The 15,449-nt window shown below is 39.2% G+C and overlaps 1 protein-coding gene across 1 annotated transcript in view; it reads right to left on the minus strand.

The window, feature by feature from the left end:
• The window catches only part of LOC139732211 (xenotropic and polytropic retrovirus receptor 1 homolog), a 67,913-nt gene that overhangs the window by 42,206 nt on the left and 10,258 nt on the right, over window positions 1-15,449 (minus strand). The window contains exon 2 of the mRNA XM_071643089.1: window positions 733-784. Coding sequence (XP_071499190.1) covers window positions 733-784 — 52 coding nt within the window. The remainder of the gene's footprint in view (window positions 1-732; window positions 785-15,449) is intronic.

Genomic DNA, 15,449 nt, shown 5'->3' on the forward strand with positions numbered 1-15,449 from the left:
TGTTGCTTTGATAGTTGCTAAAAAAAGATTTTAAAAAAAGACGAGGTGCTCTTACACTAGTATAGTCTCTTATGACACAAAGCTGAGAATAGGAAAGGGAAGGGAAAAACATGAAATAAAACAGGGTACTCTCCCATTCTTATTTGCAAAAAAAAAAGGAATTTTACAGTTAACTGAAACTTATGGTAGCAGTGAGCATTGAGAGAAAAATATTCTTCTCTTTGAATCCACTTAATAATCTCCAGGAATACAGACTCTGACCTACTGTACAGTGTACAAATCCCATTTAGCTTATTTCAGTCAAGTTCATATCATTGCCAATGAAAAAAAACAACAACAACAACAAAACAAATGTGTGTTGATTGAATGGTACACTACCTTCTGGACCACATATGCCTCCCCCCCCCCCCTTTCCCTTTTACAAACAGAATGCAGGTTGGAAGGTTGGGAAAAATAAAGATACAGGCATTGTGCTTACATACCCATGCTTAGATTGTCAATACGATGATTTTGTATTGACTCGTTTGGAATCAGTCTTGGACAGGATTCCAGGTCTCTGTTGATTCCATATTTTTCATAGATGTTTAAGTAGGTGAAGTACATGTATACATTACTGGTTCCAACTGGATTTGTCTGTTGTCTTTTATATCACCATTGTGTCTGCGTGGCTTGATAAATATGTTATTTTGTATTCTTGTTTCAGACTGAATTTCTCTCACTCCTATTCCTTACCATGTGCTTCCGGTGCTCTCCGCTGTGCATCATACAGCATGTTCTTGAGTTCCTAGAGTGTGTCAAAGAAAATAAAACAAAAACAAAATCCCTTTTATGCATAATCTCATATATGATATTGTGCAGTTTATACATGAAAGAAATTAAAACGTTAAAGTTCTGCAAAGATGATTACCCTCAATATGATATTTGAACAGTATGTAAAATGCTAAAAGACAGATAAACATTGGAATCACCTCATATTGACAATCTTTACTTTTACCAATCTAAGATACTGGGAATATTATCAATATTTACAATAATGATAAAGACAGAAATGTCTATAAACCCCCCCCCCCCTCAAAAAAAAAAAAAAACAAGAGAGAAAAGATAGAGCATAATCATGAGTTAAAATATGAAGCAACAATTTATTTAAAAGAGAGCTGTCTACAGTTCTTTTCAACAGTTGACTAAAAGAAAAAAAAAAACCATGAGATGTTATGTATACAATGTAATATAATTTGAATGGGCAAGCAAAATGTGAGCATATTGGTGATAATTTTTGTAATACCAGCATTGCTGCAGCTGATATTAAAACAGGCAGGTGGGACTACAGTGCTGCTTGTATTAAAAAGCACTTTATTATTTTACTTGCAAAAATATCCATCTCAAAAGGGAATTAATCTCATTTTCATGGTATGTTTGTCATGACATGGTCTGTTAAAAGCATGATATATACACATATCTTATTCTTTTTTTTAATATGAAATACATGACCAATGCTAAGCTCCGCTCTGATGGTTTTCCAAACTACATTAACACTAAATTTCATATTACTAACAATTAATATCATTCTCAGCAAAGGCAGTCATAATTTCATATGAAGACAGATGAAAAGAGGCAGATGCAGGAGGTTAAAGGATAGGAGGATACTAAGAGAAATGAAAAAGAAATGAAGGAAAGTATTAAGAATATTAAGTTTGTAAACATACAGCCATAGGAAACACTCTGTTTCTGCAATTTGTTGCTATCAGAAATGAATGATCGTAATGACTGTCTTTCTTTTTAAATTCAGGCACAAATTTACACAATGTTCACATTTCATACTCAGATATGACTGGATACACAGCATTTGCAATTCAAATTCATGTTTTAGTTAAATTGATTAGGCCTACTGTAAAGTGGATATTTTCATGCTATTATTTTTTCACGCTTGGCCAAGTAAGATGAATTTCACATGTTTTTGATTCCGCGGAACAAAGACATTACATACTGTACAAATGCGCAAAAAATTTCCACACCTCATTCAAATTTTCACTTTTAGAGTAACAGACTAACATTGTACACCCAGAGTGACAGACGAATCAGAATTGGAAGTTAAAAAAGAAGAATTAAAAGTCCCATGATTGTGAAGTCCTACAAGTGCATGCTCTCAAAGAGGAATAGGTGTCAGCTACATACAACTTTGTTTTGTTTGACCTTATTCTATTATTACTGGAGACAATTTGACCTCTGGGTAAATTCGGCACTGTCTGGACAGCCAAGTACTAGGTGTTACAAAAAACATTTCCCACTTTTGATGCTTAACCCTCTGCGTGCCATATTAATTTCTTATCCATAGATTTGTGTGTGAAATTTGTGCACATTTGACTCATTGAGCGTGTTTCTAGTAAGAGCACCTCGCATCACCTCGCATCACTGCAAATTTAGAAACACGCTCGTTGGCACAGAAAGGGTTAATAGCTCAAAAGTGAATCATGCTTTCATTTCAAAATTGTCTCCAACAAAATTGTACACTATTCAGCTATTGCTCATATCAATGCCAGTGTTATCTGATGTATAGTTTTTGAACTATTATGGATCAAAAGTGGGAAATGTTTTTGTAACACCTAGTATAAAAGGCCACCATGTGATACTCATGCCAGTGACACCCTGAGGCCCTGTGGTCCTTGTCACTGACCCCAAAGCCTGATCATGTGACATCCCATGTTCCTAATGTCAACATCAACAGACCGTTCCTTCGCAACATGCTACACTATTAAAGGTCTGAGGAAGTGGATCTCGGCCCTCGCCGCCCTGTGACCCACGGGTGACCCCTTGGGACTTTGGCTACTCTGTGTTTGGATTCTCCTTTTGTACTTGGGGAGGAAATAGCGGACAGTGACCCTCCCATTTTTGGCATCCCGTCAGAGTATTTCAATATGCAATCCATTCATTTCTATTCCCTTTTTTTTTTTGGGGGGGGTGGGGAGGGGGAGGGGGATGAGCTAGTTTCAGATGAGTTCACCAAAAGTTGATGGAATTTCTCAAACTGTAGAAGAGGTATTACTGTACGTTATCATAAAGTACTTAACTATATTGTGCTTCCAGTCAAATTCTTCTCCGTATTTGCTACCACACTCTTATTCTTTGCATAATATCTTACAATACCTGGCTACCATGACCAAGGGTGAACTACAATTATTGTAGTGCTACAGAGGGTGTAAATGCCTGTATGTTATACTTATCTTGTACTTGCTTCCATAATGGTGAAAGTCTCTTTTTGTGATAAATTTTTCTTTGAATATCTGCTTTTATTCTCTTTAACTATTGACCCTTGAGACATGTCCATGAGAAATAACGAGAGAATAACAGGAAACCTGGGGGTCTCGCGCTCACCCGAGTATTGCAAGTTCACCTTCCATGCATTCTTGCAGACTCTTACATGTACCTGAGATCATTGCAAACTTGGGGCGGGGGCAGCCTTGAGAGCTGGGGGCATGGTGTCCATTTGCATAATTGCATCACACTGGTAAAATACTTGTCGTACATCGTACTTTATAGAAGGTTGGTGCAGTTTGGAAAAAAAAAATTAGGAGGTTTGGGCCCCCAAGGAAAGCATGGTGCCCATTCAAACACTTTGAGATCCCAACCCCCTAAACTAAAGGAATGCTACTTGCAAGGTTTGGTGAAAATAATGTTGTTTTCAGCAAGAAGATGAAAATGTACAATTTAGGTCCACATTTGGATCCTTTCCCCCTCCCCCCACCACTCCAGGTTGGGGGGGGGGGGGGGTATATCACTTGAGCCTTTGGCTCAGGTGAGCTAAAAATCAGAAGGCATCACTCTACAGATCAACAGTGGCAACGAGCAACAACCTGGGTACATGTACCTATTCTACACCCTCAGTGCTCACTGGACATACATCAAATGTAAATATTACTTTTGTCAAAACTTAATGAGTTATGACTGTCTCTCATTTTGCTTAGTTCACTCAAAGTGTCATTAAGTTGTTATGATTGCTGTACTGCCAATCTTATGGATTTTTTTTTTTCTACCTGTTTTCTAAAAGTGACTGGCTGATAGCGTATAAATGTCTTTATTAACATAGAGATGAATAACAGGCAATGTGAAATGAATAAAATTACACTACCAAAACAATTAGGGAACTGATTGTGTGGCTTCAAGTACTGGTAAGGCGAGGGGCATACAAACAATTGTACTATGAAATCCTGAAGCACTTATCCATTACTTGGAACTAATTCAATTTTGCAAAGAAATCTGGATAAGACATACTTCCTCACTACTACTACACGTTGTACGTGTATAAATAGGTCTGTAAAACATGTTTACATCACACTAGCGGAAATACATCGTACACAATAATGGGAATTCAAATATAAAACGTTCTGTCTGATAAACTACTTTTTAACTACAATGCACAGCAGACAATGATGAGCCTGTCTGATAGTGTGCCTAACTGAAGTTATTGTCAGAAAAGAATGACATTATATTCAAATTTTATGCACATCTCCATCATGTGCATGAACACATACAATGTACATGTAGAATCATGCTGAAGCGTTGCCATACATTGGTAGTGAAAATATGGCATCCAAACTCACTGGATCCCAATTTGCAAATTACAAATTGTAGGTAGTCAGTCAGATATCAATAAATTCAGTTTTGAAAAAAAAAAAAATTATGTTCCTCAGGGGGGGAAAAACCCCCATATGTATGAAAATCAAACAGAGAAAAAGGGTGGATCCATTTGTGTGAATCCATCAGTACACAAGCCTCTGCAGCCAGTGACTCCAAAATAATTCTTGCCAGCTTTGCGGAGTGGGTGCATCCAACAACTGACTTCTGGCCATTGCAGATATACGTGGAAACATGGTCTTATTCCTTGTAACATACCAACTCTGTGCCAATGCAATCTAATGTATGTTTCAGTGGCTGAATGAATCATTTAACCATACTGCGTGGGCCTGCATTCATTGAAGAGATCTTAATCCACACCATGAGCCCTATAGGGATTTAAAGGTTTGCGCTGCCACTTGCCATCACAAGTACAGTGAGCGTAATGTTACATGTAACATGACGACTTGTCCTGATGCACACTGGATGTTGTACTTAATGGTACATCTCTTAGTACTATGGCAATGGCCATAACAGCAAAGGAATCCCAACTTATATTGTAAAACGAGGAATGTTTGCATGCATTTTAATTTGGCGAGTTTCGCGACAGCCAAGATTCCCGAAATGAAAATGCACATGAAAATTGTTGTGTACACTACAGTATATGCATTGAATGTTAGAGGCAACTCGCAAAAATTTCATGCCGCGAAAAAGGCCGTTGGCTCCAATTCGCGAAAATTTCATGACATGAAAACATCATGTTTTATAGTACAATTGTATTATTGCAGTTGCAGATTTGACAATCGCCCATTCTGCATTATCTCCAAGCAATGGGTTCTCATAAAAAGTGTGCTGTATATCTTTAAACATTAATACAAACTGTGAAAGTCTATTTTGTACTTGGAACAGCAACACGTGCAACCACCTAGTTACTCAACTGATGTGGCGGATACAGTAGTCGTACTCCAAAAGACTTGCTAGGTGAGTGAATGTGCCTGCGCCATGTTTTAATTTTCAAAGTTGTGTAGTAAAATGTAAATCAATGCATCTACAGTTTGTAAGGTAAACATTAGGCAGCCCGTAATGCCTTGCGTCTCTGAACCTTCCCTCGACCAATTGAGCAAGTGAATGGTACATAGCTACAGTTAGCAAAACCATTACTATCAAGTACAGTACACACCACAAACCTACAGGAGAATACCAAATCCCTATGATTGACAATTACACACACATGTAGTGCACTAGTCTATGTAATTTTCAAGATGTGGCACAATTTTAATGAGATTTATATTCTTCTGATCATGCATAAATCTAATTTAGTTCAAGTTCAAGTTCAAGTTCATATTCATTCATTTTTTTTCCAGGGTACAAACATAAATATCACTTTCTTAAGTGACAAAATCAAGACATACAACTGTACAGAGAAAACAACAATAACAGGAAAAGAAAAAACTAACAGTAGCGATACATTGCAATAGTTGCTAAGATAACGAAAGTGAAATAGTTTTCAATATAAATGCACTGTGTGAAAAAATTTAAGTATTCTTCTCCTCATAAAGAACTTAACACTCATATTTTTGAGAAACATCACAGTACTAGAAAAAAAATGTTCTTCCATGTCACAAAGTTAATTTTCAGGGTATCTATACAAAGCTCTATAGAGATGTTTACCTTGAACATCTTCTTGAAAATGCAAATTACATTGAATAATTTTCCCTTTGCTGAATATCCAGAGAGATAATGCAGACAATGTTAGGTAATTAGGGGAATGTGAATGCCACCTATAAAAAAATTGACCCTCTAAATTTGGGGTACCGCCAATTGATGCACGGCCCTGTAACAGATGCACTGTGGGAAAGCACGGTAGCATTGTCGCTTCCAAGCATCTACAATTTGTAGCTTGAACCTTCTTCCTCATACATTGTACGATGCAATGTGATTGATCTTGACTTTCCTTCATCACTACTCTTTTCCCTGCTTTGAATTTGCCATGAGTACCTGGCACTACAGTATACAGGTTTAATTTTCTTGCACCCATTATTAAAAGTCATGGGTCGTCACTGTTACATGGGTCGTGCTGGTCACACGATAATACACACACACACAAATCTTCAAATATACCCCTGGATGAAAGACCTGGCCTGGGCAGGTTTGTTTATGGCAAGCTCTCCCGAATGTGCAGCCCAGACCAGATTCAACTACCGTATGCTCCCCAGTCATCCCACAATGCATTTGAAACAGGGCTGGCTGGCTGGGAGGCATTCAATTGCGTATTGGTGGTAGGTACCCGCCAAATGTAAGTCTGGAACTAACTTGACGGGGTCAAAGGACTGTATTGAGGAACTACATGTATCTTGAGGAAAAGTCAACCATTAAGTGAATGCACCAATGTTAGTACATGTAGTTCAACACATCAGTGAGAGTTTGAGGAATAAAAGACAAAAGTTAAGAATCTTTTAAGTTTCTACTAAGTCACGGCTGGATTAGAAGACCACTTCAGCTTGTGATGTCACATGTGAAGAACCATATAAAGAAAATATAAAGAAATTTCAGCATATTTTCACTTTTCTTGCATAGTAAAAGAAAACTTCACTACCCTCTCTCTGAAGGCAGGGGGAGTAATATTACCTTTAATATGAAAGTCAGTGACAAGTCGAGGAAATGTGCACTTTTTTCAAAAAGTAAAATTTAGTGAAATTCTCTTTATATTTTCCTTATACTGTTCTACGCATGGAACATCATACAATGAAGTAATCTTCTCATCCAGCAGTGATTGTGCACCTAAAAATTCATAACTTTTTCACGGACTGTCCAATTTTCCCTAAACTTTCACTATGTGTTCTGCTAATACAGACTCACCTCCCTGCTAATACTGCAAATACTGCAGCATTTACTCAATCCACATGTACAAGTTTGTACAGTTGTACATGTTCTGTATACATGTGTATGTAGGTGGACTTGTCCTTTACGATATATTTACGATAGATTTACGATATATATATATATATATATATATACGTAAGTAGAGTGTGAACTGCAATATGGCTGACAGTGCTCAACTATATAGGAGCCCATGTAGTACAATATATAGTAGGATGGAAGGCGTTGCTTTATTAGTGACTTAGCTGGACAGTCTGTTTCGGCCGAAGCCTCGTCAGCAACTAAATCAGTTTCTTGTTAAAGTACAGTGTAAGACATACGGCTCTGGTGCACTCAAGCAAGCAAACAAAAGATACAAAAAATACATGCACGTGGCTACTTAACAGCACAATAAAGTTGATAATGACACTGGTACTGGGCTTAAGGCAGGGGTAATACACTTGTATGGTTCAGATTGTTACATGTGGAAGCCGGGGAGGTGGGGGGGGGGGGGGGGAGCTAACCAAGCTCTGCGAGGGAAAACTTTTTCTTATGTTTACATGTTGAAATGAGTTCTGTTCTTGAGTTCAGGATTGCTGGTTTCTTGGCCGTGATGATGTGGTATTTCTCCCATAGACACAGGTTGCAGCGGTTTGTTTTGGGCGAGTACGGTTGGGCGTGCCTGACGATCCTCCATGTGAGTGAGTAGGGAGTGCCTTCATCCTTCAGTCCCCAAATGTGTTTACTCAGTTCTGTCTGGTGTCGCTTTTCCCTGTTTGTGAAGCTTGCCTTGTGTGTGGCATATCTGGATTTGAAGGAGGTTGAGGTGAGGCCGATGTATATTTTCTCATCGTCTGGGGTCGCTACCTTCGCTTCGTATATGATGTTCCTGGCTGTGCATTTCCCAGGGATCGGGCAATCTTCCTTCTTTCTGCAGTTGCAGGAGTCCCTGGCTTGCTCTTGACTGTTGTTGATTATTTTGTTGTTGTGTGCCTTTGTTATAGTGTGCATATTGTCCATGCAGCTGTAGCTTACTTTCAGAGTGTTCCTGTTGCATATCTTGCTGAGCTGGTGTCCTTTAGGGAAGTGGTGCTCGACGTGGGCTAGGAACTTCCTCCCGATGTTTGTTTTAACATGTCTGCTGAACGGGGGGTTGAACCACGTTATGTTTCGTTTCCTTTGGTGTTGTCTTTCTTTTCTGGAGCTGTTGGTCTCTTTGGGGGTGTACGTCAATGTTGTTTGGTGTCCCGCCTCGTGGAGTGCGTTCTCGTAGTCTGGTTTGGTGCTGTTGAAGATTTCCTCGTTGCTGGAGATGTTGGATAGGCGGGTCTGGATGGACTGTGGTATTCTCTTGGTGACGGTGGGTGGATGATTCGATTCTGTATGTACGTATAGGTGTGAGTCCCCTGGCTTCGAGTACGGTTTGAATTCCTTCTTGGTGAGGTCGAATGTGACATCGAGGAAGTCGACGATGGTGTCATTTGCACTGGCCGTTATCTGTAGCCCGAACTCTTTGAATTTTTCGCAGAGCATCTTTTTGGTGTTCTCGGCTGCTCTGCGGGGTTTGTGGATAATGGCAAGACCATCGTCTCGGTAGAGCCCGATGTTTTCTGTGGGGATTATGGTGCCGATTTCTCCTAGTATGTATGCACCCACAAGTTCGCATGTTTCAGCTCCATCGTATGAGCCCATCGTGACATCGAAGAGGTCGTCTGCACTTGCTTTTTGCCAAGGCTCGTTGTCATGGAAAAGGAGGGTGTTCTTGGCGTGGAAGATGATCTCTTCTTCGGCTGGCGTGATCGTGGTGAATGTTTTTGCGTATTTGATGGCTTTATTGAGCAGTTTCCTGTCAATGGACGGGTAGAAATTGACGACGTCGAACGAAAGGAATGTGGAGTTTTGCCTTGTCGGGGTACCCTTGAACCAGTTGATGACTGCGGTGGTGTTTTTCCATTGGTTGACCTTCGTCGCTTCCAGGACCTTGCCATTGATTCTCTCCAGCACTCTCTTCGATATGATGCCGATTTCACTCTTGCTTGGGTTGATGAGCCTGCATGTAGGGTGATTCCGGAAATTGTCTTTGTGGTCTTTCAGTGTGATGTATGCTTGCTTCGGGGCTAGAACCTGGATCCTGTCGGAAAGCTCTAGATTGTCGGCGATCCTTTTGGCCTCTACATTCGTGCTGTGCTCTGTTTGGTGGTTTGACCTCCTGTATGTGGTTGTGACATTATCTCTCATCAACTTGTTGTATTCTCTGGGAGTGACTGAGTAGTAGTTGTTTGTTTTGTCGGCAGGCACCAAGATGTTTTTCTCGCTGCGTATCCTTCTCAGGTCCTCCTTTAGTTTGCTCTGGAATGGTGAGTTGGCGTTGCGGAATTTGACATCTTCAATCAGTTTGAGCAAGTCATCTTCGAAGGGTTTCAGCTGAGGGACAGAAGGAGGGGACTTTTGGCTTCTGAATCCGTAAGTTTCTCTGTAGTCGGGCTTTGAGTCTTGGTTTAAGAAGAAGAATGCTCGCCATCGTAGTCGTTTTATGAAGTCTTCGACTTTCTGTATCAGTCTTTTGATGTATTCGCTATCAGGCGGCACTGGTATGTTCTTCGTGCTGTACTTGAAGCAAAACTTTTCCATCCTCAGGTTGCAGATTAGAGTGCTCGACGGAGGGAGCGGTTATACGTAAGTAGAGTGTGAACTGCAATATGGCTGACAGTGCTCAACTATATAGGAGCCCATGTAGTACAATATATAGTAGGATGGAAGGCGTTGCTTTATTAGTGACTTAGCTGGACAGTCTGTTTCGGCCGAAGCCTCGTCAGCAACTAAATCAGTTTCTTGTTAAAGTACAGTGTAAGACATACGGCTCTGGTGCACTCAAGCAAGCAAACAAAAGATACAAAAAATACATGCACGTGGCTACTTAACTACGAGAACGCACTCCACGAGGCGGGACACCAAACAACATTGACGTACACCCCCAAAGAGACCAACAGCTCCAGAAAAGAAAGACAACACCAAAGGAAACGAAACATAACGTGGTTCAACCCCCCGTTCAGCAGACATGTTAAAACAAACATCGGGAGGAAGTTCCTAGCCCACGTCGAGCACCACTTCCCTAAAGGACACCAGCTCAGCAAGATATGCAACAGGAACACTCTGAAAGTAAGCTACAGCTGCATGGACAATATGCACACTATAACAAAGGCACACAACAACAAAACTAGAGATTGTAATTTGTCATCACTGACAAATTAAGGTGATCCGATTTTTTTTTTAATCAATGATTCGAGGTCTGATTGCAATAGGCAACACCATACAGGTTTCATCTGTGTTTAGAGACATTGGTTGTGTGATGTTTGGATTCTCATTTAGAAAAGGGAGTCAAATCTGTCATCTTTGGTTCCAAATTCTGTATACACTAGATAACGAAGATACAGCAACAAATATATAATTTAGGCATGACCATACAGGTTTCATCTGTGTTTAGGGACATTCGCCGTGTGATATTCGGAATCTCATTTAGAAAAGCGAGTCAGATCTGCCATCTTTGGTACCATATTCCGTATAACACGTCATAATAAAGAGACAGAATGAAGTATATTTGACCACTGACCTCACTTTGCACAGCCAGGATGGCATCTAAGCAAAATGTGGTTATTTTGTAAAATGATTCTTGTAACATGGTCTTTGCGTGTGCAAAATATGGAAGAGACAGGACATGTATTCACTAAGATACAGAATGAAACATTTATGACCTTTGACCCTAATTTACATACCCAAGATGGAGTCTGATCAAGAAGTTGTTATTTTATGAAATAATGTACGTGACATGAACTAAACATGTGCAAAATTTGAGGGTGATAGATGCTGTTTTTCTTGAGTTATTGCAAATAAAGTTGCAGAAAGAAAAGAAACATCTCAATACATTGAAGATAAGCTTTAAATTCAACCACGTTTTTTAACGTGATCCCGACATCGTATGAAAAAAACGAAGGGTAAAATACAATAGCCCAAAGTCTCAGCTACAACATATTAAGATCTGGGAGAAATTCACCGAAGCATAAGTGAGCTATTGCTCGAAAAAGATTGTCATAGCTTCATTCGCAGAAAAACTGCACTCCCATAGAGATAACACGTCATAATGAAGATACAGAAAGAATATATGACCTTTGACCCCACTTTGCACAGACATGATGGCATCTGAGCAAAAAGTGGTTATTTTGTGAAATGATTCTTGTAACATGGTCTTTGTGTGTGCAAAATATGGGAGAGATAGGACATGTATTCACCAAGATACAGGATAAAACATTTATGACCTTTCACCCTAATTTACATACCCAAGATGGTGTCCGATCAAGTAATTGTTATTTTATGAAATAATGTACGTGACATGAACAAAACATGTGCAAAATATGGGATTAATAGCCATTGTTGTTGTTCATCTATTGCACAGAAAGTAGTAGAAAGAAAGAAAAATAAAGAAAAAAATATGTTATTTTTATAGAAATTTGAAGGAGAAGCATGAAAAATTCAGAAAAAGATAAAGTTAGGAAAGGAGATTAAGATTAACTAAAGAAAAAAAAAGGAAAAAAAGTGTTCAAAAAAAAAAAAACTGGCAGGGGTGAGCATCGAACCAGGGACCTTAGGATTACGAGTCGGATGCGCTATGCAATGACCTATTTCATGCTCCATAGGCCCTGTGTATTAAGCAAAATGACGCTGCATCGAAGCCACATGCAATTTTTCAACCAAGTTTTTCGATGTGATACCAACGTTGTATGAAAAAATGGAGGTCACATTTACGATAGTCCAAAGTCTCAGCTACAACATACTAAAATCTGGGAGAAATTCACCGAAGCATAAGTGAGCTAGTGCTCGAAAAAGAGAGTCATGTCAATTTTCACTGCCAGAAAAACTGCTCTCCCATAGAGATAACACGTAAACTGGTGAAATTTTACAAGGATACTTTCAATCCATTTTTACGAGGTGATGACGTTATCCAATCAAAATGTTGTTATCACATTGATGAAAGAACATTTCATAAGCTACAACATACTGAAATCTGGGTGAAAATTGGCGAAATTTAAGTGAGATACGCTCGAGTGAATTTGAAATTTGATGACGTCATTTGGAAAATTTACTATGTTTACTTTATTAAGAAATCTGATATCTTTTAATCATTTTTTCAGTATCGCCAACCCATGAAATGACATGTACAACTCATCAGCTTTTAGAATATGTCAAGAAAATGGGGGGTCATCGTCCATCCTGACGAGTAAAATCCGATTTAAAATTGGCGGTTTTTTGGCATAGTTGCACAGTGTATCCCCATTGACGCACGCGCGGAATTTTGAATTTGACGGGCCCGTATGATGTCATATTGAGTCGGATCGACTTGAAACTTGATAGAAATATTCCTTGACATTGTGGACATCCGATCCGTGTGAAAAAACTGAAAATTTCTATTGCATATGAGCTGTGCGTGCGTATATGCGCGCGCGCGTACGCGTCCGTCCGATTTTTTCAATTTTTCAAAAAATGCTCTAAATGGTCTGAAACGTGTGCAAAAAGAATTTGAGCTCGATTTGAGCATACAAATATTTCAACGCGCGCGTACGCGCACGTACCAAGAGAAAATGTGAATTTTGAGAATATGAGTAGAATGCGCATAACTTGAAATATATGTGACGTAAATTTCATTGAAAAACTTCATTCCATTAATGAGATATGATTGAGAATGTGTTTCCATATAATGACGTCATAGTGACGTCACGGTCGACTGATCACTTTGATTTTAGTTCGATTGCCGTCTTTGGGACACGATACATACATGGTATAAGTTTGAACTTGATAGGCATAGTACTTTCTGAGCTAACCTCTGCACAACTTTTGGGGAGAAATAAAGAAAGAAGAAGAAGAAGAAGAAGAAGAAGAAAGAATCCGTACAGATACAATAGGTGATCCGAGAGGATACTCGGATCACCTAATAATCAACAACAGTCAAGAGCAAGCCAGGGACTCCTGCAACTGCAGAAAGAAGGAAGATTGCCCGATCCCTGGGAAATGCACAGCCAGGAACATCATATACGAAGCGAAGGTAGCGACCCCAGACGATGAGAAAATATACATCGGCCTCACCTCAACCTCCTTCAAATCCAGATATGCCACACACAAGGCAAGCTTCACAAACAGGGAAAAGCGACACCAGACAGAACTGAGTAAACACATTTGGGGACTGAAGGATGAAGGCACTCCCTACTCACTCACATGGAGGATCGTCAGGCACGCCCAACCGTACTCGCCCAAAACAAACCGCTGCAACCTGTGTCTATGGGAGAAATACCACATCATCACGGCCAAGAAACCAGCAATCCTGAACTCAAGAACAGAACTCATTTCAACATGTAAACATAAGAAAAAGTTTTCCCTCGCAGAGCTTGGTTAGCTCCCCCCCCCCCCCCCCCCCCACCTCCCCGGCTTCCACATGTAACAATCTGAACCATACAAGTGTATTACCCCTGCCTTAAGCCCAGTACCAGTGTCATTATCAACTTTATTGTGCTGTTAAGTAGCCACGTGCATGTATTTTTTGTATCTTTTGTTTGCTTGCTTGAGTGCACCAGAGCCGTATGTCTTACACTGTACTTTAACAAGAAACTGATTTAGTTGCTGACGAGGCTTCGGCCGAAACAGACTGTCCAGCTAAGTCACTAATAAAGCAACGCCTTCCATCCTACTATATATTGTACTATATATATATATATATATATATATATATATATATATATATATATATATATATATATATATACAGGGCTCGACACTAACGGTGGCCCGGTGGCCCGGGGCCACCAAAAATGAAAGTCGGGCTACCAAATTTTAAAAAAGGGCAAATTTGGTGGCCCGCCTCGGGCCACCAACATTTTTTGAAAAGTATGTAAATAAATTCGTAACTTTTTGCGCCGGAAATTAGCAGTTAAATTTATTTAAAGGATGGATGAAAAGGACTGAATGAGTGCCTGAGAGTGAGTGTTGCAAGTTTGTTGAAGTTACTTTATGAGTAGATATGTCCAACTTCTAATTCTTACGATCATAAAACTTAAATCTTTGCCTTATCAAAAAAAAATGACTTTTAATATTTTTTATTGCTTTTTTTCGGGACACTAAATTTTTCTCTCGGGCCACCAAAAATTTTAAATTTAAGATTTAGTGTCGAGCCATGATATACAAATATATATATATCTGTATATACAAAATATAAACAATTGGCACATTGGATTTAAATTGTAATGTTCAAGAGGTGGTTTTTTTTAATTTTTTTATTTATTTATTCTTTTTTTATACCACACAAGCAACATGTACACTACATGTATGAATGATGTGAGCATATCAGTGTATTGTGTGATTCTCCCCTTGGAAACTGGTGGTGAGCTGCACATTGTACATTCCCTGCATACTGGGTGTCCCCATTTACCCCCTTGATATTTGGCAGCAATAATGAGGGTCATCAATATTTCAAATGGTAATCTACATGTATGAATGTACACTGTATAGATCATAGGAATTTGGATGCCTTCCAGGAACTCCAGATACGTACAGTGTATATCAGCACAACCAATTTGCTTAAATGCCTGCACTGATGGCATTAAAGGATGGGCAACTGTTTCATCAAGAGCACAGAGTGTGTCTTGAACACTAAGAAATCAACAAATCAACTTTGCTGATGTCTGAGAGAAAATGCAATACAGGGCACTCCCATCACAATGAACTCAGTTATAATCATATTTCCTTACAATGAAGTTCAGGCCCCAAAATATGTTATCACTACAGCCTATAGTGCAAAATTCCCTTTGGTCATGTATATAATTTTTGATATAACAAAAGAAAATAATAAGCACAGCATTTATAATGATTTATAAAGAGAATAACATACATTGTATGGTTGTTCATACATGAAAAAGAGATAGAAATATAGTTTTATACCT

The sequence above is a fragment of the Diadema antillarum genome, unplaced genomic scaffold, assembly GCF_040938485.1.
Source record: "Diadema antillarum isolate AM-2024a unplaced genomic scaffold, OU_Dant_1.0 seq00000406_RagTag, whole genome shotgun sequence".
Classification (NCBI taxonomy): Eukaryota; Metazoa; Echinodermata; class Echinoidea; order Diadematoida; family Diadematidae; genus Diadema; species Diadema antillarum.